This window comes from Mizuhopecten yessoensis, unplaced genomic scaffold (genome assembly GCF_002113885.1).
Source record: "Mizuhopecten yessoensis strain PY_sf001 unplaced genomic scaffold, ASM211388v2 scaffold10885, whole genome shotgun sequence".
Classification (NCBI taxonomy): Eukaryota; Metazoa; Mollusca; class Bivalvia; order Pectinida; family Pectinidae; genus Mizuhopecten; species Mizuhopecten yessoensis.
The window spans coordinates 143,784-170,150 of record NW_018408770.1 but is presented as its reverse complement, the minus strand read 5'-3'; the positions used below and the strand labels follow the sequence as shown (position 1 = coordinate 170,150).

The 26,367-nt window shown below is 36.7% G+C and overlaps 1 protein-coding gene across 2 annotated transcripts in view; it reads right to left on the bottom strand.

Annotated features, from left to right (window-relative positions):
- LOC110463298 (laminin subunit alpha-1-like) overlaps positions 1–26,367 on the bottom strand; it is a 135,752-nt gene that overhangs the window by 46,398 nt on the left and 62,987 nt on the right. Inside the window, exons 3-25 of one of the 2 annotated variants that reach the window (XM_021517793.1) lie at positions 14,729–14,971; positions 14,138–14,197; positions 12,411–12,530; positions 12,099–12,188; positions 11,567–11,684; positions 10,712–10,830; positions 10,131–10,295; positions 9,704–9,859; positions 9,298–9,438; positions 8,623–8,826; positions 8,264–8,365; positions 7,776–7,999; positions 7,475–7,586; positions 7,191–7,304; positions 6,676–6,902; positions 6,332–6,540; positions 5,647–5,753; positions 4,954–5,131; positions 4,524–4,633; positions 2,564–2,747; positions 1,638–1,777; positions 1,022–1,252; positions 367–507 (exon numbers count right to left, since the gene is read on the bottom strand). In XM_021517793.1, the coding sequence (XP_021373468.1) occupies positions 367–507; positions 1,022–1,252; positions 1,638–1,777; positions 2,564–2,747; positions 4,524–4,633; positions 4,954–5,131; positions 5,647–5,753; positions 6,332–6,540; positions 6,676–6,902; positions 7,191–7,304; positions 7,475–7,586; positions 7,776–7,999; positions 8,264–8,365; positions 8,623–8,826; positions 9,298–9,438; positions 9,704–9,859; positions 10,131–10,295; positions 10,712–10,830; positions 11,567–11,684; positions 12,099–12,188; positions 12,411–12,530; positions 14,138–14,197; positions 14,729–14,971 (3,495 nt within the window). The remainder of the gene's footprint in view (positions 1–366; positions 508–1,021; positions 1,253–1,637; positions 1,778–2,563; positions 2,748–4,523; positions 4,634–4,953; positions 5,132–5,646; positions 5,754–6,331; positions 6,541–6,675; positions 6,903–7,190; positions 7,305–7,474; positions 7,587–7,775; positions 8,000–8,263; positions 8,366–8,622; positions 8,827–9,297; positions 9,439–9,703; positions 9,860–10,130; positions 10,296–10,711; positions 10,831–11,566; positions 11,685–12,098; positions 12,189–12,410; positions 12,531–14,137; positions 14,198–14,728; positions 14,972–26,367) is intronic. The other variant, XM_021517794.1, reaches the window with a different exon arrangement.

The following is a 26,367-nucleotide window of genomic DNA, read 5'->3' as shown; positions in this document are numbered from 1 at the left end:
ACTAGCTGTATCACTATAGTAAGATTCACCAGGTATTTAATAAGACTGGCTGTATACTTATAGTACGATTCACCTGGTATTTAATAAGACTAGCTGTATCACTATAGTAAGATTCACCAGGTATTTAATAAGACTGGCTGTATACTTATAGTAAGATTCACCTGGTATTTAATAAGACTAGCTGTATCACTATAGTAAGATTCACCTGGTATTTAATAAGACTAGCTGTATCACTATAGTAAGATTCACCAGGTATTTAATAAGACTGGCTGTATACTTATAGTACGATTCACCTGGTATTTAATAAGACTGGCTGTATCACTATAGTAAGATTCACCAGGTATTTAATAAAACAATTCTACTTACCTGGTCCCAGACATAGGGAGCCTGAGTACAGGTGGAGGATCGCTCAAAACAGAAACACTTGGTACAGCCACTGGGGTTCTCCTTGTCCAGACTGAAGGTGTTAGGTTTACAGTTATCACAAGCCTCACCCTCCACGTTTTTCTGTGACAGATACACATACATAAATAATTAATTTATCATTCATATCTTAAATACAATTAGACTTCATCTGTCATTATTTTACCTGAAAATTCCAAAGCAAATCTGCTAAATCCATTGAAAGCTTATTTAAAAATATGATTTGTTTGCAAGTGAGATCAAACAACGTCCACTCAAAGTTGTAATTTCCTTTTAAATTGCTTAACTTTACCATTTATAAATAGTACAGTCATTATCTAATGTTAAGTTTACTATTCCTTTTACTGTATACCGGGAAATTTTTGCCTGCCAAATATTTGCCCTAGGCTTCTCCAACGTAATTTTCGCCCAGTGTGAATTTCGGCTTTCATGTTTAAATACTATGTATATTATGCTGTTTACTTATATTCACTTTAATGATAAATTCACCCTCATTATGGAAAGCAAAAAAGGCGAAAATTAAACTGCAATTGAAATTTCCTGGTATACATGCAGTATCCAGCAGCTTCAGAATGTTACTAGATATAAGACGGCCTACCTTACACACACACTGCCCACTGTCGTCACAATCACACTTGTTGGGACTTTCACAGCTGCTGGCGTTGGTTCCGCGGTCATCACACTGACAGGCCACACAGTTGGGGAATCCATGATAGCCGTATAGACAGCGGTCACACCGGTCCCCGGAGTAATTTCTCCTACAGTTACACTTCCCCGTGTTACGGTTACACTGCTCAGACTTAGAGGTCCTAGGGTTACACCCACAGGGCTGGAATACATTAACCATACTATAACAGTAGAACAGTAGGATCAGGTATAAAGCTCATATTTCTAGTCTCATATCTTTTATTTAAGTAGCCAGTTTACATCCATTGATGAAGCTATAAAGCCTCTAGCCACCTTCATAATGAAAAGGTTTTTTTCAACTTTTCAAATAGTACTACATACATAAACGATAAAAAAATTCTGTTTGGTTTATTTCTATACAATCTATTGACAATTTACAATGTTCAAATACTGGTCAACACTAATACTTGGTAAACAAAATCTGCACTTTTTTAATCAGAACAACAGAAATGACCATCCGTACATTTTTCTTAAGTGCTTTCCTTACTGAAATGCTTTCCTTACTGAACACAGCCCTGGAGCTTTACCTTACAGCCTTCGGTGGGATGATATCCCCAAGTTTTGGGTCGGCAGCGCCCGCACCGGGGCCCAGTGGTGTACAGGGGACACACACAACTCCCAGACTGTGGGTCACAGATATGGCCCGGTTTGTCACAGGGGTCACATCCTACAACACGGTGACAACATATACAATACGTATTTACAAACAGCATTGTTATAACCCATAAACGTTTAACTTTCTCTATATAACTGATACACACCAATGGAATCTGATCAAGTATGTTTGTGTATCTTCATCAGGTTGGGCACAACGACGCATATGGGTAATAATCCTGCATTTGGGTAACATCTTTGTATGTTATGGTTGAATGCACTGCAAATCTACTTTCACTATCCTATATAAAAAATCAAAATTTTGTACTTTACTTACGTCATTGAATCTTGCCATATCTATTGGTTATTACAAACAACTTTTGGTTGAACATTTTTTGGTTTTGAAAGTATTTCACGACCTTTGAAGCCTTAGAAAAGTCGGGACATCTAAAATCACGAAAATGTCAAAACACGAAAAAACGTTCAACCAAAAGTTGTTTATAATAACCATATAAATAGCAGTTTTTAATAAAGATAGTGAAGTACAATTTTTTAATTTTTTATATAGGATAGTGAAAGTAGATTCGAAGTGCATTCAACCATAACATACAAAGATGTTACCCAAATGCAGGATTATTACCCATATGCGCCGTTGTGCCCAACCTGTTCATCATCATATCTGAATTACTGATTCACATTCAAACATTAATTAAATCAATAGTTATGTTCTAGTAGTCAATTTATTTCGTACATAAATTAAATCAATTTCACACAATTCAGGTATTCATTATTATCTAAATCATTAGAACTAAACATTAGTGATCATATCTATCTCAATAATAATAATTTTAATTCTTACTTCTACATCCGTAAACAGAAAATCCAAAATAGTCCTGGCTACATGCATCACAGGTCCGTCCCCCCACCCCGGGGCGACACACACATTGGCCTGTTGTTCTGTCACACTGGCGATATAGCGACCCCACTGGGTCACATTGGCAGGGGGAACAACCCTCTCCTCTAGGTAGGCCGTAGTAGTGGTCCTGTAATACAGGCAGAAATCTTTGTCACATAGCTGGTTATAGATAGAGTACAGTTACACCATATCAACACACGGCAATGCAACTGGAAATGTCATATACATCAGCAGCGTAGGGGTAATTAGTAAACCACTCAGGACATTTAAGGTTTACTCTGATAACAATTACTCAGAAAAGTTTCAAATAACAAAGAACAATATTTTAATTTCACAATATTGGTGAGGTCATACCAGGTACGCACTTAAGATGATATACTTACATCAGCAGCAATTAATGAATTATTATTTATGTGCATCACACAGGTGTATACCCAGCATATTTACCAGGTGGACACGTTGATATTACAGGTGTGTTGCACATTTACCACCAACAGGTATCTGGACATACATTAATGTGTTAACACCATGCTTGCTGTAAAAACATCAAGAAGCTGGTGGATACCGTCATAGGTGTTTCTGAAATATTTCACAATTTCTTCGGAATTGCTTTAATTTCTACAGAAATTTACTTCTCATAAGTATTTGATCAAACATGACAGATTTATCAACTGACACTGACCTGCAGTGCACAAGCTGTACAAATACAAAACCTGATTTACTGAAACCAAACTATATTATAGGCCAGTTTGATACATGAAATCATTGACAGATTAAAAGGTTGATAACCTTCTCTCATGACAATTTTTTTTATTTTACATGTAAAATTATGTCTCAGACATTTTCTCAGCTGAGACAGTTAAAACATACAAACACAAATATCATATACACAATATTATGATACAGGAAAAGCATAAATATATACACAGCATGAAGACTGTATTGTATCTCTACAGAACTTCATGTATCTAAAATACAAATATTGTAGGAGAAAGTGTTTCAGCATTCACCAAACACAGGAATCAAGCACAGCTTTGTATAGACGCTAGACATGGAGGAATTAAAAGTTGCAGGTAGAGGAAGCAGAACTTGTTATACATGCACTTTGTACCACTTTGAACGAATGTTCACAAATAATGGGCAGAAGCATTATGGATGATATGATGGAGTAAGACAGTAGCTGGAATAGGGCCTCTTACTGACAAAATATAACAATCTTTTGTATGGAATTCTGTTGTATCACATGCAGAAAGAACAAAAACATTCCTAATTTTACTGTACTACAGCATGTTTATAGGAAATACAACACATCCAACATATCTGTATAGGACAATATAGTAGTCAGCATTAAAACTGCCATATATATATAACAGAAATTGACTGAGAGTAGGAATATTGTAAAAGTTTTTGCCGTTACATTGTTTCCTTTCAACAAATGGGTGAATTCAACATGGCACCAAAATTATTCAAAGACTGTCAGATAGTTGCATTAATATCGCCGACGCAAATGAAACTTTACTTGGAAAATCCATTTTGAAAGAAAACAAGAGCAAAAACTTAGCTGCATGGGTAAAAGAGTGGTCAGGTTTACAGTACATTACAGTAGATTTTACAGTAGATTGGGTAGCAAAGTAGTATCAGACAATTAAATAGCTGTCTGGAACCTTATAAAAGACAGGGTTTGTCTCTAGAAAAGGACATGCTGTCACAGAATAGACTAATGCACTGAGGTCATGCAGGCCTAAATACCTTTAATAGCTAGATAAGGGCATGCCACCGTAGATTAAACTTATGTATTTCACACAGGCAAATGTTACTTGATTGCCAGGCTACTAACACCTGTCTGCTAGCTACATAATTAGGGTGGAGGACTGAGATGGTTGCTATAACTACTATGTCTGACCTGACATGCACCACACTTTGAGCCAATCACGTGAGGCAGACAGTTACAGTAACCGGTGGTGTTACTACACTGTTCTGTTAAGTTAGTTCCCAGTTGGTCACATTCACAATCTGGTAGAAACCAATCAAACATCAGGTTACAAACAACCAATCAAATGTGATGTTAGAAAAAAATATATGTTAGTCATGATCAACATGCAACAGAATAATGATCAAAAGATTGTCATGTTCCTTGCTGGTTATGTCTCAATTCAAGATGCAGAATTCTTTTTTTAGCATGGATAATTCTTAACAATTTTTCATTAAACATATCACTATGACATTTTAGATTTTAAAGTAAATTAACAAAAGAGTTCTTGGAAGTGGATAGTTAAATCAACAGTTGAAACTCATTTATAAACAAAATTGAATGAACTTTGACCCCAACATACCTAAACACCCTCTCTGAGAGAAACCATAATGTCCATCTTGACAGGCATCACATGTTTGACCTGTGACCCCTGGATGACATGGGCATTGACCAGTCAACATGTCACACTCAAGGGTCAGTGACCCATAGGGGTCACACTCGCAGGAAAGGCAACCAGCTCCCACATTTCCATAACCCCTCTACGATGACAATGATGGCAATTGAAGGAAAAGGGTCCAAATAGCATAATTTGTCAGAAATTAAAATACACATTATCATGTCTTTGACATCAGATTAGATCTCGATAAAGAATTTGACACCTTAAACAGCACTTGTGATTTTTTCATGCATGTTAGTTTCCATGACAACAAGAACACTGACACCATAACAAATTAACAGCCACATGCATGTGCTTGGACAGTGACTTTACATATATCATTGTCTCATAGTAAATTTGAAAATGTGAATATAATATATGTATGTATGTTAATAAGTTATCAAATGAGTATCACATTCACTCATGTTAATGTTAATTAAAGGTTGAAACAAATACAAACCTTTCACATAATCAAACGTGACAAGTATCCACACTTCAAATCTAACATTATAAACCTCCCACATCAGTAGAACAAGTCTCCGTAATTCAACTCACATACAATTATAGAAGCAAGTGAGGTGCAAAATTTAAAACACTTCTTAGGAATAGAAATCTTACCTGGCACTGGTCACAACGACGTCCTCCGAACTTTGAGCGACACTCACACTGACCGGTCTCTCTGACACACTCAGTGGTCAGTGATCCACCCTGGTCACAGTTACACACTGTCAATACAGGAACAGAATATCTTAACTGTGGTAGTATGATAGAAAATAGATATACTCACTTATGGTGAGATTTATAAGAGGAATAGAATCTATAAACTGAGGTGGTATAACAGAAACCAGATAAAGACTCACTTATGGTGCGATATATAAGAGAAATAGAATATCTTAACTGTGGTGGTATAACAGAAACCAGATATAGACTCACTTATGGTGCGATATATAAGAGAAATAGAATATCTTCACTGTGGTGGTATAACAGAAACCAGATATAGACTCACTTATAGTGCGATATATAAGAGAAATAGAATATCTTAACTGTGGTGGTATTACAGAAACCAGATATAGACTCACTTATGATGCGATATATAAGAGAAATAGAATATCTTAACTGTGGTGGTATGACAGAAAATATATATAGATTCTCTTGTGGTGTAATTTCTAAGAGGAACAGAATCTACGACCTGGGTTGGAGGTATTATAGACATTGAGATCAGTAACAGAATCTCTTATCTGGGGTTGTGAGACGCAGGATTCATTAGACAAACATGCTGCCCTTATCAGAATCTTGTACTCACCCTGACAGTCGCCATTCCTGGCTGTACCGAAGTATCCAGGTCTGCAACGATCACACCTTTCTCCCTCTGTGTTGTCACGACAACGGAGACAAGCCCCTGTGATAGGATCACAACTACCATAATCTGATGTGTCAATATTTCCGTTACAGCTACATGGCCGACAGTACCCACCTGGCTGTCTAGGGTCTCCATAGAAACCAGGTGCACACCTGTAAAACAAAATATACATACAAATTGATTAATGATTCAGCAGTACTTCCAAGGTTAAGTATTCTCCAAGAAAATTTTAATATTGCACTTTACATCACAAACTTCTGAACAGATTTTTGTTGACCTTGACTGACCTTTCACAGTGCGGTCCTGTGTGTCCTGTCCTGCAGCCCTCACACACATAGTTGTCATAGTTACCGGGGACAGGTTCCAAGCGACAGGACGTGGCAAAGTTGTTGGTCCTGTCAGGGAGTGGACAAGCACAGGGCTTACAGTCCTTCTCTGTACCCCGTCGTGGGTCACCATAGTAACCTGGTAAACACTGGTTACAGTTGTTGCCTGTTGTAAAGTGCTGACATTCCTGAAATGAAATATTTAACTTTCATCGCGATTTGTTTTCCTAAAACGTCCTTTTAAGTTGTAAAAACCTGCAGCTTAGAATCAGTTATGACGTTTTTTGTAGGATAGCTCTTGCTTAAATAACTGGGAATATAATGCTGATGCAAATGTTGTTCTAATGTTCAATTTTAATCTTTGAACAAAACATGACTCTACAATTATAGATGTATCTTCTCTGGTACATGAAAATCCATATGAATATTGCATTAGAGTTAATTATACAAAAGATAGTGCAGGCTGTTATACATACCGTACACCTGCCAGTGACCAGGTCACATGTGTCAGCATGGCCGTTACAATCACACCCCTCACAGATCCCTCCGTACAGCTGGCCGTTCAATCTTCTGTACCCAGGGGCACACCTCTGTAACAATTGATCATGAAAGATTGGATCCAAAAAACAAAATGTCTTAAAATATTCCACAGAACATCTTGGTCCATGATACTGTCTGACGTTATAAAAAGAGTCTGAGGATAGCGTTATCAAACAAATTTGTTTCCAATACAGTGATGGAACAATGACCTTGTCCTTACCTCACAGGAGAGTCCAGCATAGCCAGGGGGACAGTTACACATCTCCACACTAGGGAGGGACAATGGGCTCTGTGAGCTGTCACTCACACTCTCTAATATCACATTCTTAAGGCTGAAACATCAAAAATATTAATTATAATTATATAAAAATATAAAAAATAAATGAATCAGAACTTTGATGCAATTTTTATACCGGAGATAACAATACAGAAGCATCTATGTTGCCAATCTCCGTTTTGTCACAGCAATGCTTAAAGAAGAATTTTAACAGGCTATGAGGAGAGCGTATCTGTGGACTCACAAGACAGTGTCCTGAGCAGAGTGGTAGGTGGCCCTGATCAGGATGCGATCTACACGGTACAGGATCTCCATGAACTGACGTCGTGTAACAGGTATCATGGATGTGGAGTAAAGCCCTGTGTCGGTGAAGAGAAACCAGTCCTTCTCAATTAGAGGGATTCGCACCATCTTCTCAGTATCTTCACGCAGGTAGTTCCTCCCCGGGCTGATCGTCAGGTTCCCACTCTGAAGATAATGCCAACTAATCATTTAAAAGCCATTCAGATCCAAGGTTAAATATAAGGTAAACTCAGTGCTCTCCAGGAACTATATACCTCCAAAATTAATTCCATGGTAAAGTTATTGTTCACAAATTATGTGCACCATACAAATAATTTTCAGGGTAATTTTTGAATTGCACAACTCTTTAATATTCAACATAGTTTGTTTATTGTTATCTTTTTGTATCTATTTGTAACTGTTTATGGTTACTAAGATGCCCTATGTTACCTGGATGATGATGTCAATGTCGTATATATGTCGCTGTACACGAGCCACGTTGTCCAGTGTGTATCTGGTGGTATAGGACAACATTCCTCCGTAGGAGCTCAGCTGTAAAACATTTTTTTAATTAACAAACATATTTAGTAATCGCCAAATAATTGAATACACTAAACAATCTTCTTTCATAATTAACTCATATTTTTGTTTTCTCAACAAGATTAGAAGTCAAAAGTCTTAAGTCTTGAAGTATCTTGATACTTTAATTGATTGTAAAACCCCATCCCCAAAAGCAGAAGAATTCCAAAGTATAATAATATCAAGGTTTGAACTTTAGATGTTAGTGCTAGAACTAACCACCCACTTACCCGGTTGCCAAGGTAACTGACTGGAGCCTCCCAGTAGTAGATTTGCTGGCTGTCCATGGCGTTGAGGGAGTTCTGACTGCGGGAGGGGAAGGAGCGATGCTCCAGCCAACCTTCATCATTGGTTTTAGAGAAAAGTGTGAAGCCCTTAGATCTGTCTAGTGTTGTGATAGTCCAACCCTTCATTCCATCCCTCATGTCACAGATCTGTAGTGATATACAATCACAATAGAATGGGATCCCATATATTGGGCAGTTTTGGTGGATTGGAACATTCAAGTCCATGATGCTCATGCTAAGTAGGGATTATATCTGATACATTTGACACTTTTTATGTTAGAAAATCTTGACACATATCCCAATATATCAATCACCAACAGCTAGCACACCAAATTATCCGAACAGATAGTATACAACAGAATACAGGAAGAAGTAACTCATTTTGCCCTATATGAAACATATAGCAGTGTTACACAACAACATAACTATTTTATACAATTTATACATATTCTTCCACAATTTTTTTTTTCTTAATGTTTAGACACACTACAGAATTTGGCTTACTCTTATATAATTCTGTGAAATGTAATGTATTACAATTTGCTTATTTCACACACCACTGATATTAATAACAGAAAGAATTTCCTGTGATATGTTCTCATGAGCATTGTTCCATACCTCCTGTAGTCCCAGGCCTGAACAGGAACAGGAGAAGCTAACTCCAAAACAGAAACATTCAGTACAGCCATCAGGATTGGCATGCTGTAGGTTGAAGTAGCCAGGCTTACAGCTATCACAGTTACGATCCTCCACATTACTCTGAAACACACATCACAAATAAGTAACAGGTTATCTTATATTTGTCACTGTATCAAACGAAAATGTGTGAGGAAAGTAGAATTAGTAGAATCACCGAAGATCAGAACTGAAACTGTTAAAGTTTGAGCGTACAATGTACCTGGTTATACAAACTGATTAACATTTCTGCTAAACGCAAGAATGAATGGAGGGTTGGCAAACCAAACCTATACAGCCAGAGGATGAGTCCTTGACGACAACCTTGAGGGTGTGACCTTGCACATACCTTACACACACAGGATCCATCACACTGGGTAGCGTCTACTGTCCCCTTAGAGTTACATGGACATGGTTCACAGTTAGGGTAACCATAGTAACCCAGTGCACAGTCGTCACAGTTACGACCTCCATATCCAGGTTTACACACACAATGACCTGGGATCTAAAGGATGAATGTGAGAAAAAGTGCAAAAAGTTTAAAATACATAACATCTTCTTCATCAAAATTTCTGTACAAAGACTGACAACATTTGAGTATTTATAAAGAAAACATCTTAATTGCAAAATATTTCCTTCAGTGAGTGTAAATATGAAAATTTTACGAAAAAGAAATATTTGAACTACAATTGTAGTATCAGATTTAACGTGAATCAAAGAGAAAATATTAAGATTCTTTTTACCCACTTTATCTGTTCCTGCTGAGCATGACTTACCAGGCCCTCTCCGATCCTTGAGTCATCCGGCACACAGCGACTGGTGGACCCTCGGGACTCTCGACAGTTACAGCGACGACATGGGCGGGAACTGGTGGCTGGTACGCCTGCAGGGCGGTAGTACCCGTCCCGGCATCTTTCACAGTTCACTCCTGCAGTGTTGTCCTGGTAACAGTGATCAGGTCAAAGAATGCACACAGATATACAATATAAATCTTTAGGTTATAATACAGTTTTTGATTTTGCCATAGGATAATCGTTATCTTTATAGTCATGGCATTTGATTTAATGGGTAGTAACAATGACGGCTTCAACAACTTGGCATTTGTTTTCAAATATAACAAAAAAATACATAGAAGAATGATTCTACCTCTGGTCAGATATCATGGCTGCAATATCACTTAAGTTTTTAAGTTTAAAATATTATTTGAATTATCCAGTACAAAATGATAAGAGTACATTTTATAAGAAAATGGGTCTGTCAAAAGTGTGGTCTTTTAGTCCAACAAAACACCTTTAGTCCACAGCCCGAGTCAACAACTGTATATTGTTTCTGTGACAACTGTTCACATTGTACATACCCTACAGTTGAGACACACCCCTCCACCATCGTACTCGCCACGTATATTCAGACTGAGACCCTGTTCCGCCACGGTACTGTTATAAACACACTCATCGGCATGGCGATGGCAGTTACAAGCTAAAAGAGGAAGAGTGATCAAGTAGTGTTATAATACATGTAAAACAACTATGTTCCTTGTAATACTAAAGGGTGGAGGAATTGACGTAATGTTTGTCATCCCTTTTACCAGGGAGCAGAAGAACGTTTTTTTTATATATTTACCATCGTATGGCATTGCCACTGTATAACCCTACTAAATTTAGTTGGCATTCATATAGGCGTTCAAACAGGCATTCATATAGGCATTCAAACAGGCATTCATACAGGCTATGAATGCCATGGACCTATTGTTGACGTCATAATTGTTACATTCAATACCACTGACCCTCCTTGGGTAATGGCTGTTTTATTCATTTAACAAGCATACACAATACATACATCATTTGAACTAGATGCTGAATAATAATAAGTGTAATTGAATTGTTTATGACAAAAACAGATTCCAAAAAATGGTAAGTATAGGCATTGAACTACTTTTAGTTCAATGCTTAAATATATTGCCTTCTGTTGGTAACAGTTAACGAGTCAATGGGAAACAAGTTGTGTAAAAACCAGACGCAAACAGATAAATCTGTTTTGTTTTCAGAGAATGTGAATCCACATCAATATTTTATTTTGAGTTTTCCTGTTCGTTAAGTGTCAGGATAAAATAAACATCAACGTACATCAAAATGCCAAAATTATGTAAATATGGAAAAGCATACTTATCAAAACAGTATACTATGTTCTATGAGGAAAAAACATTGTTAGATACCTTCACAAGGAGCTGCATCCCCGTTAAACCCTCGTCGCCATGGTTTCTGGTTATGTCTGGGACAGCATTTCTCACAGTTATTACCACACGTATTGTGGCTACAGTCACAGCGAAGTCTCTGTAAAAAACAAGTGGACAACCATATCCCATAAAGTATCAAACCGCAGCCAGTAAAATTGCATGTTGCAACAAACAAGCTGCCAATCACAAAATTTGAATATTTCAATCATCTATATTTTTTTATTGATGATCAGGAAGGAGATAAATTTGGAAATGTCTTGAAGTAGTCTGATTATACCTTAATATTTTTTTTTTAAGAAATGGGATTATGTTTGTTGACTATGACAGTTTATCTAGGGGTCGGTTTAGATAGGTTTTACTGTTGTACAAGCATAAACTAGAATAAGATGCCTCAAAAGAATCTTGTCCTAAAAAAGTCAATATTTCTCTGTGAAACTACAAAGAAAGACAAGGCAGTCCTTACCTGGCCAGTACATAAGGCAAGGTATGTATGTATATTTGATATACTTACATCTGTACTTCTGATGGTGAGACATCTTGAGGCATGACCATAACATATACACTGGCCACTAATGGAGATGTCTTTTATAGAATAGAAATACTGCAACAACGAAAATAGGTCAAGATAATAAATATTTGTCAATACAAAAAGATTGCAATTTGGGTTAAAATTAAGACTTTAATAGCCTTTTATTTCATCAATATAATTATATTGAAATTCAATATGCAATTGAAACTTTACAAGCTCTTGTTTCTTTTGTCACTACCATTATAATTATTGTATAATAAGTCTGAAAGTTGATGAGACCAGGATAATACTCACCCGCCGTGTCACTGACGGGTCAAGGTATTTAGGGTCACTGAACCTGAAGGTCATCAGATCTGCGTTCAAGGTCAAAATCCTCTGAAGGCGTAACCGCACATATCTAGCTGACAGAAAGTCCTGTTGTAAGGAAATCAACATTTTTATATAACTTTTAATTATCATTTTATAATTAATGTAAATATTCCAATTGCTCTTTGAACACGCTTATCAAAATCCCTTATCTTGAATCGATAAACCTGAGAACTTGCTAAAAATTTAAAAATCAATTTTCCAAAAACTATTAGTTAAAACCACTAAACTGTTATGTGTATACTAGATTATTACAACTGATATCAAATAATTCATCTTTTTATATTTACATCTTTTTAAGAAGAAAATAAAGTAGTTTTTGGAATCAGATATGATAAAGAATTCACTGACTATATCACCAACAGTGTTTGACTAGAGTCATGGGTTGTTTACCCCTGACTATATCACCAACAGTGTTTGACTAGAGTCATGGGTTGTCTACCCCTGACTTTATCACCAACAGTGTTTGACTAGAGTCATGGGCTGTCTACCCCTGACTATATCACCAACAGTGTTTGACTAGAGCCATGGGTTGTCTACCCCTGACTATATCACCAACAGTGTTTGACTAGAGTTTTCTGTTCCTGGGAATATCACAAATAGAGATTGTCTAAGGTTGTCTTTCACTGAATCTATCATAAACAGTGTTTAAATAAAGTAATAAACCCCAGACTAAGTACGAGTATGACTAGAGTTGTCTTCCTTTGACAATTCAACTTACCAACAGGGTTTGACATGGGTTGTCTACCCCTGACTATATCACTCACCAACAGGGTTTGACATGGGTTGTCTACCCCTGACTATACCACTCACTAACAGTGTTTGACATGGGTAGTCTACCCCTGTCTATACCACTCACTAACAGTGTTTGACATGGGTTGTCTACCCCTGACTATATCACTCACCAACAGTGTTTGACATGGGTTGTTTACCCCTGACTATATCACTCACCAACAGTGTTTGACCTTGGTTGTCTACCCCTGACTATACCACTCACCAACAGTGTTTGACATGGGTTGTCTACCCCTGACTATATCACTCACCAACAGTGTTTGATGTGGGTTGTTTACCCCTGACTATATCACTCACCAACAGTGTTTGACAAGGGTTGTCTACCCCTGACTATATCACCCACCAACAGTGTTTGACATGGGATGTCTACCCCTGACTATATCACTCACCAACAGTGTTTGACAAGGGTTGTCTACCCCTGACTATATCACCCACCAACAGTGTTTGATGTGGGTTGTTTACCCCGGACTTTATCACTCACAGACAGTGTTTGAAGAGGGTTGTCTACCCTTGATTTTATCATTAACCAATAGTTCCACAAGGGTTCTCTACTTGTCTACTAAATTTACTTTAAACACAAACAATGTACATATTAAACGTTTTGCAATGCGTCAAGACCGACTGGTACCTTTGTCAAGCTATGACTCAGTCATACCTTGACAAAGGGACCAGTCGGTCTTGAAATGTTGCAACAGGTTTATTCACAGTCATAGCTTGACAAAGAGACCAGTCAGTCTTGAAACATCGCGACACGTTTAATACATATTTTTTTTGTGTATAATGTAAAACTTTGATATTACATATTTCCAAACTGATGATTCTTATTGAAGATAGGATTGTCTACCTCTGATTACATCACTCACCAGCAGTGTTCGACTCGGATTTTCTATCCCAGGTCTACCATTCACCAGCGACACAATCACCTGTCCACAACAAACAATCATACTTAAATTCAGGGCCAAACCTCTCAAACAAATGTTTGATAATGTTCTTACAGGAAAATTTGCATGCTAGCCAATTGTAGTTTCCTCCTAAGGTTTGTTTAGATGTACATTTCTGCGATGTAACTGTTATCATTATGATATCTGAACATGGTACCATTCAGGAGGTAGTACAGAATAAAGGCAAAATGTCAATTGTTGACATAAAGTAAAAGTGTTTGGATTAAGGTCAAATTATGTCGGGATTAATATCACATTATGTCTAGGTTTGGGTCACATCATTTTGAGTCACATATTTTTTTCCGGTTAATATCACTTAATGTTTTGATAAAAATCACATTATGTGTTATTCAGGTTAAGATCACATTAACTTTTAGTTAGTTCACATCATATGTTTGATTAAGATCACTTGGCTGATTAAGATTGCATTATATTTGGGTTAGAGCACAATATATTTCATATAATAGACAGACTTTGCCTTACACTATCATGCATTATCAACACATCTTGTACCTCTCCATTTTCCAGGGGTACCAGTTTGGAGTAGAAGGTGGTACATATGACCTGGTCGTCCCTCTCGTACCGAGGTCGTCCCCGGGTAGCCCTGATACCGTACACCCTGTAACACTCCTTGTTGGACCTGGCGAAGTACTGCCATGGTGTGAAGTGTATCCCGTCCACTGACTTCTCCAAAATCCAGTTTCCAGGTCGGGGAGAGTTAGCTGCCTTCACTATTACATAGGCCACATGGTAAACCTGTGAATCAAATTTATTGCCCAAATCATCCAAACATGTAGAAACACATAATACTGACACAACCATCCTTTTATTCTATTTTTTGGAAGTTTTGTTTTTTCTCTGAAAGTTTACCAAGTTAAAATAAAAAAATAAATATATTTTGTACTGATTTTTTTTCTAAGAGTTACCTCCCTTTACATGAAAAATTCCTGATTTAACATCTTTAAGGAGAGACCGACCCTCCCATCAATTAGCACAGTTTTATTTTGCTGACATTTATTTGCGGCACACACTGTTTATTTGCGGCCCACACTGTACCCTCTACAACTAACTGTTAAAGTGACACCTGAGAATAAACCAAACATTCATTATAGTGACATAAGCAATTCTACAAGTATAACACACGTACAAAAAGAGAGAGATATATTATCCACTTGTCCTAGATACTCCAGCAATCTCTTAGAAATCAATCATCTCCTGTGGCATAGACCCCTGAACCCCTTGAATGAAAACGTAGATATCAAGTTTGGAATGTGGCGACAGGTTATCTGGTGTTGTCATAAAGAATATGCAGCTTAAGGGTGCACATCAAACAGACATGTGCTGTCCCACATACCTAACTCTCCTGCACCACAGCCGGGAAGTTTAACAGGAAAGTTAAGACATAAATAAACAACGACCATGCATGTGGTCTCCCTGCACAATAAAATCCATAAATGCAATAAAAATCTCAAGCACCAATCTCATTCACATTTATGACTTTTTTCAATTTATGGTTTTGAGTTCTAAATTTAGGACGTCCTCTACAACAAAATGTATATCTGTTGTGTAAAAGATATAAAGGTAATATATACAGATATATATGTAACATGTCCGACGTTAAAAATGATACAGAATATATATATATATTCATAGTTTAGAGGAGCTCTGTGTTATATATAAAGGTAATATATACAGATATATATGTAACATGTCTGACGTTAAAAATGATACAGAGTATATGTATATATTCATTGTTTAGAGGAGCTCTGTGTTATATATAAAGGTAATGTATAGATATATTCATTGTTTAGAGGAGCTCTGTGTTATAGATAAAGGTAATATATACAGATATATATGTAACATGTCTGACTTTAAAAATGATACAGAGTATATATATATACGTATCCATTGTTTAGAGGAGCTGTGTGTTATATATAAAGGTAATGTATACAGATATATATGTAACATGTCTGACGTTAAAAATGATACAGAGTATATATATATACGTATCCATTGTTTAGAGGAGCTCTGTGTTATATATAAAGGTAATGTATACAGATATATATGTAACATGTCTGACGTTAAAAATGATACAGAGTATATATATATATTCATTGTTTAGAGGAGCTCTGTGTTATATATAAAGGTAATATATACAGATATATATGTAACATGTCTGACGTTAAAAATGATACAGAGTGTATATATATATTCATTGTTTAGAGGAGCTCTGTGTTATATATAAAGGTAATGTATACAGATATATATGTAACATGTCTGACGTTAAAAATGATACAGAGTATATATATATATTCATTGTTTAGAGGAGCTCTGTGTTATATATAAAGGTAATATATACAGATATATATGTAACATGTCTGACGTTAAAAATGATACAGAGTGTATATATATATTCATTGTTTAGAGGAGCTCTGTGTTATATATAAAGGTAATGTATACAGATATATATGTAACATGTCTGACGTTAAAAATGATACAGAGTGTATATATATATTCATTGTTTAGAGGAGCTCTGTGTTATATATAAAGGTAATGTATACAGATATATATGTAACATGTCTGACGTTAAAAATGATACAGAGTGTATATATATATTCATTGTTTAGAGGAGCTCTGTGTTATATATAAAGGTAATGTATACAGATATATATGTAACATGTCTGACGTTAAAAATGATACAGAGTATATATATATATTCATTGTTTAGAGGAGCTCTGTGTTATATATAAAGGTAATGTATAGATATATTCATTGTTTAGAGGAGCTCTGTGTTATATATAAAGGTAATGTATAGATATATCCATTGTTTAGAGGAGCTCTGTGTTATATATAAAGGTAATGTATACATATATTCATTGTTTAGAGGAGCTCTGTGTTATATATAAAGGTAATATATACAGATATATATGTAACATGTCTGACATTTAAAATGATACAGAGTATATATATATATCCATTGTTTAGAGGAGCTCTGTGTTATATATAAAGGTAATATATACAGATATATATATATACTCTGTATCATTTTTAACGTCAGACATGGCACATATATATCTTAACACAGAGCTCCTCTAAACAATGAATATATATATATACTCATTGTTTAGAGGAGCTCTGTGTTATATATAAAGGTAATGTATACAGATATATATGCACAGTGGGGTAAATACATATCCAGTGTATTTAACGGTTCTAATTTTAAAACAGTAGAATCTCCCTATAAAGAATATTTTTATTGGTATATGGGCTGGTGTTCTGTCAAGGACAATGTCCTTAATCACCATGTTTGAATGATACAGATATACATTCATTATTCACCATGTTTGAATGATACAGATATACATTCATTATTCACCATGTTTGAATGATACAGATATACATTCATTATTCATCATGTCCAAATAGTAGATTAGGTGTTTATATTCACCATGTTTGAATGCTACTATCATAGAATACAGGCACATATTCTCCACTTTGAAGGTTAAAATTGTACAAAACATAAGGAAAAGTAACTATTCTGTATGTTTGAAGGTTAAAATTGAACAAAACATACAGAAATATATATAATTTCCATGTTTGAAAGATTTGATTGCAGAGTGAATGGCGAACCTGCTTGTTACTTTAACTCAGACAAACAAGAAACAGGTTTCGATGAAACATGGTCTGTGAATGCCTTCTTGCTGTAACTCTCTATGCATTAGAGCTCACAGCCTACCTGAATTGAATGTGAAGTAGGTATTGATTTCTAAAGGCATCAACCCTCCTCCTATCAAGATGGACCCCTGCTAGCTGGGTCCCCTAGATATTTCACAGACAAACTCCGTAACAAAGTTGTCACAGGTAACACAATATCTATGATACAATCAAACTTCAAAGACAATTCACACCTGAAATAATTACCTGTGTAGTTTACAACAGAAAAAAACGAGCATTTTGTGGAAGAAAAACTAAGTGGCATTGAAACCCATGATGTGTGACTAACTTCACTAGTTTCACTTTAATGTATTGTCCTCCATGCACAGGTAGGTTATTAGGAAACATTCCCCCCTATCAGATTTTTGCACCATATTTGGCGTAATTAGAACCCAGGGGACTGGACAAATTGACCAAATGACAGACATGCTTATTAAGATAACAAAACATAGGTTGTGTGGGTTGCTGTAATGGCGACACAACCCTCAGACATTCTCAGGGAGGATTCCAAAATTGTTCTCACTTAACTTATCAAAAATACAGGAAAATTCTTCAGATTTTCAGACTGTAGTATCTGACATAAAGTATAAATATTGATATGTTTCGGTGACCAGAGAGGGCCAGAATGGAGACCGTTTAGGAGAGGGGGAACTTAAATCCTTTAAGAAGTGCTGAAAAAGGGGAGGGGAGCTAATTTCAGCAAATATGGTAAGTAACGTTGTAGCCAGTCGGCTAGTTATGGAGGTAGTATGTGTCCCTGTGGTTCTCTAGGACCTATCCCTGTCTTCTGTATAAAGACCACCTGTCTATAAAGGACACATTATTTCTGTTATTTTAGGTGATGTGTGTGGGTTGCACCTTTTCAACACCATACATAAAACCCCTCCAAATGCTGATTGTTAAGCAAGCAAAAACACATCAAATACTTTATAGGACTTTCCTATGACTCATGTACATGTACTTGTGCAGGTTTACCCAGAAAATGAAAATGATTTTGGAGAAAATGAATTAAAAAATAAAAAGGCAATAGGTATGAGATGACTCACTCATTATTTATAGTGTGGTGTTTAATTTGAGGAGGGAATATAAATCACTGCATTGTGGTGTAGCTCTTACCTACAATTAAAACACGGACACATTCGCACACACGGTAATGACACAGGAATGTGTATAATATACAACTAGGTCCAAGTCATCCATGTCTCTATGTTAGGTTAGTACCCATCACACTCCTCCAATATACCTAAGTAGTGTGCTAATCCAGGGCAAGTACTGCAGTAAGTGCTAATCTGGGAACAGAATTAATCCAAGAACAGTGCTAGTCTAAAGCAAGTGCTGGAGACAGTGCTAATCTGGGAACAGAATTAATCCAAGAACAGTGTTAGTCTAGGGCAAGTGCTGGAGACAGTGCTAATCTAGTAACAATGTTGGCCTTGTGACATTGCTTATCTGAGATTACATCACTTATCCAAGGATAGTGCTAATCTGGGAATAGCAATACCGGGTAATCAAAGGATAATGCTAATCTGGGAACACCACCATTCCAGGAACAACATCAATCAAGGAACATTTCTAGTCCAAAGGATAGTGCAGGTATCGAGAAACTAATCTAATTCTGGAACAGCACTGCTCTAGGGACATTAATGTTCTGGAAACAATACTTATCCAGGGACAGTGCTATTTGGGATAGTGCAGATACAAAGACAACTTCTATCTGGGAGACAGCTAGTTCTCACCTATGATAGGTGGTAACCTGTATACGTAGAGCTATTATCCAGTGCTATCTAAGTCGAGCTATTTAAACTTGGTCAGGGACAGTGCTGTCAATGTCGGGTGTGATTAACCTGGTTAATTAGTGGGAGATCAGTATATATAACAGGTGGTAATACTGGTGAAGGTTTAGACAGTTACTATATACTATAAAGTAAAAATTCCCTATCCCCACCCAACTGCGTTTTTTTAACCCTTTCACCACTGTAGACCATGATGGACTCACCCAGATTGATGCATGGGAGAGTCTACTAAAGTTGCATAGGGGGTAAAAGGGTTAAAGTAGAAAAATAGGGATACAAAATTTTCTAAGGAACATAAGCTAAGAATACATAGAACAATCCTGCTGATCAGCATAAGTCAGGGTGGGGTTCAATATTGAAAGAATTTTATAAGCCCCATCGACAGACATATATACAACAAATTAAGGAGTAGGGATAACTTTAATCTGGAACACTGTGAACTGTCTACTCGAGATTATCAACATAGTATGAGAATATCATTGAGTGCAGACACTCAAACATAGCAGGGAGTGGAGGTTCAGTATTAAAGGATTTACATATCCCAGTCCCTCCCTGGACACGAACTCAGGCATCTAACTTGCATCCATGTGATGAGACTCCTATATCGTCCAGGTACAGGACAAAACCACCCAGTTATTTCCTATTATAAGCTCTTTTTTAATCAAAAACCATTGAATCTGCAGAGGAAAGTGTGCTATCATTACTGTCAGCTAGCTTGTCCTAAACATCTACCTTATGCACACATTGACAGAGTGTGGGAGTACTGTACTTCTGCCGGGAAAGGAAAGTAGGCTATAGTCTGTTTCAAAATTCAGCTACTATTGAACACATTTAACATATGTTTTCTATTGAAGTGTTATCAGTATATAATCTGTTACCTGATAACAGACAATAGTGTTATCCACTAATGTCACCTACTTTTACATAATGATGTACAATTATTGCCTTTTACTGAGGTCAATATGTGGTTTTATTAACCTAATATACAATTGTAACACTAACTTACAGTGTAACATCTTTCATTATACTTTAGGTGTAGTGGATGCATACAGGCTTTTTTACTTTAAAGAAACCTCTTTAATGGAAACACACCTTGGGACTGGAATCTACTAATTATCCAAGACCAATCACGGCTTAATCCATCCATACAGATAGGTCAAATCATACAATTTACATGCATGAGTCCATGGTTTAATGGTTTTTGACAAATCTGAACAATTTACATTACAAGTGATTGTGAGACATTTGACAGGTTTTGGTAGACCATCAAAGGTGGAGACCCCATGTCTCATACACTTTTCCACAGGATACCTTAGACTGGGTGAAATATCAAACCAAGCTCTCCTTAAATCATTGTCCAGAATCTAAAGGTCAGGGGGTAGACCACAATGACCGGAGGACCCCCTGGATTGAGCCATTATCACCTTGACCACCAGATATGGGGATAACATTGTCAGGGTAACACTCCTGGGGTAAAAGTTACCCTGGACACTGCTTATGTAAATAGGGGGTAGTTAAGTATTGACATCCACACCTCATTACCTCCCCTGTTTATGGCCGTGTGGTGTTGTATGTATGCTCGGTGTGGGGTGGAGCACCATTGGCTGGGTGTATCTATTCACCAACACCCCGACTCAGGTTACACCAGGTCATAGGGGACAGCACTGGACTCAACAAACCATTAATTTGCATAGTGAAATGTGTAATGCAATCTCTGTCCTATAACCCAAACAGTATATCAGCTTACTAAAGTCTGCATAATCTGTAGGAATCAAACTTCAAACTGTGATTGCAAAAAAAAAAAAAACACAAAAAATATTATAATAAACTTGAATGACAAATTCAGACTTTTCCAGATTATATTGTCAAGAAAACAACTGTACAATTCCAGATCGTGCACTCTTTGTGTCATAAAACACATGAATCTGATTAAATGGTGTATATATTACATGTAGTTTGATATTTCTGCTGTAAAAACGCTTCCTATGTTAGTGCTGAATGTCCCAATGAATTTGCTATTTTCAAGAGTTTCAACCTGCCTAGATTCATTATATACCCATATATAATGCTTGGCCCTGCCATTTCATGTAAAACACCAATTACAATTAATTGGAAGTCCAGTTCTGGCTGATTAAGTTTGAAGGTATGAGTTTGTAACACTGGTAGATGTATACTCCCATGTGCATGAACTGTCAAGATATCTCAACCATCTACCACTACCTGGTTCAGTAGGAACATTCAGTCAAAACCATTAGATAAACATCAGAAAACATACCAACAGAGTCACAGTGTACCATCAGAAACCATACCAACAGAACCACAGTGTACCATCAGAAACCATATCAACAGAAACACAGTGCACCATGCATCAGCAACCATATCAACAGAACCACAGTGCACTATCAGAAACCATATCAACAGAACCACAGTGCACCATCAGAAACCATATCAACAAAACCACAGCGCACCATCAGAAACCATATCAACAGAACCACAGTGTACCATCAGAAACCATACCAACAGAACCACAGTGTACCATCAGAAACCATATCAACAGAACCACAGTGCATCATCAGAAACCATATCAACAGAACCAGTGTACCTTCAGAAACCATACCAACAGAACCACAGTGTACCATCAGAAACCATACCAACAGAACCATAGTGTACCATCAGAAACCATATCAACAGAACCAGTGTACCATCAGAAACCATATCAACAGAACCACAGTGCATCATTAGAAACCATACCAAATGATATGTGCACCATCAGAAGTTAAATTTATAGATAAATACAAAATCAGACCCATATCAATATCTTCCCATTTATATACGTATTTATTTGGAGCAAATATAAGCATTATGCTACAAATATTCTGTATACAATTGAATAGATATACACATATACATGTATTAAATATTTTTAACCCTTCAATCTGTCAATGTATTCCTCCAATCTCATCCCAGTAGGTTTTATGTAACAATAATTGGTCTCACATCACAGACGACTGATAACAGTGAAGTATGTGTGAGACCTGTAGAAACCTTTACAAAGCTTTATGGTCTGTTTGTGCTGATGTTGAATTTATAAGAACAAAACCTTGTTGCCCTAAGTTCAGGGTGAGCTATCACACAGCTTGAATGTACATCAAATGTTAAAGCAAGCCTAAGGTACTGACAAGCTGAAACTTTCGCTGACAAATGAGACAGAGATGACAAAAAAGGAGCTCTCCAATTTATATAAAAATATATAGACTGTACTTCAGAGATGCACAGTGTAATGTGCAGCTTTAGAGTGATAAGATATAATGATTTGAACAGCAGGCATCTATAGATACCCCGGGCAGCATTGTCAGAAAGATACAAAAACTAGCAGCCATGTTCACTTCTATCTAGTCTGTAACCTTTCCAGATAATAGTGTCAAAATGTCAAAGTTCCTACAGGTAAAGTGCAATGTTAATTGTAGAGATTAAAACAGAAAGTTAAAGCCTGTTTCGTACTGTGAAACACATTGTTGTGTTTGGGCTATCTTTCGTTCTCTTCACGATTAACATCTTCACATGTCGCTCTTCAAAATGGAGAAACGTGGAACCTTTTGAATCTAAAATTATAATTGTTTCTACACGCATGAAACACCAAGCAAATAATTAAAGGAACAGGGGAACTGAAAAGTTAGAAGAAAAGGCAGCTGACATTTGGTAAATGTGAGATCTGTGTAGCAGACAGCTGCAGTGTTATCCCTAGTAATGTCAAAAGTTCACAGACATGGAGGACGGGTCAATTCTACCATTGTTTTAAGTTTGTCTCAATACACAACTTAAGCTACTAGTATCAAAGTATCAAAATGTATGTATTAAAGAATATCAATGCATTTGAACAGTCTTTCCACTTGGAAAATGAATGGCTAAATCCTGACTAGTAATGCACACAGTTCCTTCACTCTCTGAAGCTCAACAGCTATTCATTGACAAAAAAGTGAGGTAATGTTTAAACTCACTGTATAGCAAATGTACACGAAATTGTTTTGATATTTGTTCCTGTACCTGTAAAAAAATATACATGTACAAGGCAGGCCAAATTCTGGGATAAATACCTCAAAACATTTGTAGTGAAAATATCACACATGATTACCTGTTATTTATCATACCCCTCTATCTGTGTGAACCAATTTTACAAAAACTTTACCCTGTGAATTCAATTACATATTTTAAATACTCTAGGCACACAATGGTCGCTGGGATTTGTGTCACTGTGTCACCTGACAATGACCTGCTATTTATCATTTAAAAGCCTTTGTAACAGAAACTTTTCAAATATGATAATATACAATCTTTCCTTAACACTTTTGTTAGGAAATGTAAGACTTCAATGAGATGGAAAATCAGTAAAACTTTGATCTGATCACTACGATCACCCAGTAAGATTTGATCTGATCAGTGAGATCACCCAGTAAAGCTTTGATCTGATCAGTGAGATCACCCAGTAAAGCTTTGATATGATCAGTGAGATCACCCAGTAAAGCTTTGATCTGATCAGTGAGCTCACCCAGTAAAGCTTTGACCTGATCAGTGAGATCACCCAGTAAAGCCTTGACCTGATCAATGAGATCACCCAGTAAGCTTTGACCTGATTAGTGAGATCAACCAGTACACAACATTAAGGATCCCTGTACCACTGCCAAAAAAAACCTAAACTATAATTTAACAAGAATGAAATAGTTTTAATATATAATTTCTGAAAAGAATAACATCCCTTCTAAAAAAATTATGAAAGAAATAATAAAATGAAATAAACACCATAATGAACAGCAGTGTTCTGAGAGTAAAACTACAACATATCCAGACTGGGATTGGAACTCTGGACCTCAAATCACTAATACAGTTTGATCAACGGTAGTCACCTGGCTCAGTTCCTCTACAGTTTCATTCAAAACCAAATCAAGGGGAGGTCACTACATTTATTGTAAATTACAGTGGAATTCTCTAGTGTTGTACCTGTAGTTGTACCTGTAGTGGGACATGTACAGGGATCCTTAACATTGTGTCGGATTAGTGAGATCACCCTGTACAGGGGGTAAACACGATATTGTGTCGGATTAGTGCGATCACCCTGTACAGGGGGGAAACACGATATTGTGTCGGATTAGTGAGATCACCCTGTACAGGGGGTAAACACGATATTGTGTCTAAGTAAAGCATTCATCTGCAGAAATGGTGATGGTGGCTTTGATTAAAGTGTCTGATTGACATCTTTCTGTAATGGCCAGAACAGCACACCTGCCAAGGTTCTGGCAGAACTCAGAAGAAACTTGTCATTCAGTAAATGAAGTATTAACCACTGTAGACCATAATGGACTCATCCAGCTCAATGCATGGTAGAGTTTACTAAAGTTACATAGGGGTGAAATGGTGAAACAAATTATGCCTCTTTTGACTCCTTTTCTCAAATATTTTTCAAATATTAGAAGAGAAACAGCAGTTTCATTAAAGCAATATGCAGAGAAGATGTTTCAAAATTGAAATAAGTTTTGTATTTGCATCATTACAGAATAAAGTTAAATTTTTGTCAAGAGAACTAGGATTCCAGTAACTGAACCAGGGGTGAGTGTGATTGACCGTAACAGAAGATTGCTCCAGAGACACCTTTCAGAACCACACAAAAGTCCGAAGATATTAGCTGGACGGGGCTGATGGTCATTGAGGTTAGTTACAATCAGCTGGTCAAGTTTGTTACACTTTGTTAGGAAGATCAATGGTTAATCCATTCACGGGAAACCAGATTAGCCTGCCCCCTGCTGCAAACCTTGTATGGTGTATGGTGCCTTTGTGTAAGGTGTGCCGTATAATTTACGCTGAGTGACACTTTTTCTTTCATAGATGGTAGTTTAAAATTTCGAAACACAAGTGAATGCAAATGCAATGGCCACATGGGCCTGTATCTGCATGAATATTCATAACTGTATCACAACATGGTTGTCATGGAGCCAAGCATTCCAAATATCTAGATTATGAGATTTTGAATAAGAAATAGTAAATACACACTTCTTATTATATGAAAAGATTTTTTTGTGTATATCCTTATAAACTATCTGACAAGCTATTTCTAAAGCCCACACTAAGGACAACCAAATGAATGAGCTGTAACGTTATGCCTTATATTCTACTTGATTCCTGTTTCGAGTCCTGCCTGTCTCATTGTTAAAGTCTTCAAAATATAATGTCAGAATTACTCAAGGGTTAAGAACTCAACTTTTTAAGAATGAAATATGACTGATTGCAATAGGACCCTGCCAGTGTTAAGTGTTGTCATTAAGGGGGAATGACCCCCTGTGGTAAGCTGACAGCATTCTCTGACAGGCTAGATGACACCTTGGCCTATATCCATCTGTCTGATAAGCATCGCCTGGTAGTGTTGTCCCTCCCGCATACTGGACGTGAATGGAGGAGGCAGGGCAGTGCTGTCACCTCTCTGACAGGTAAAATCAGTGGTTGACGATGACAACCAGGTGTGAACCATTTTACCCTTTTATACACCAATCTCCACAACAAAAGTGCTTCACAATGCACAAAGTTAAACATTACTATTTTGTAAAATAGAGGTTAGAACATTACAGGGTAATGTGTTACTTTCCTTATGGACAAGAT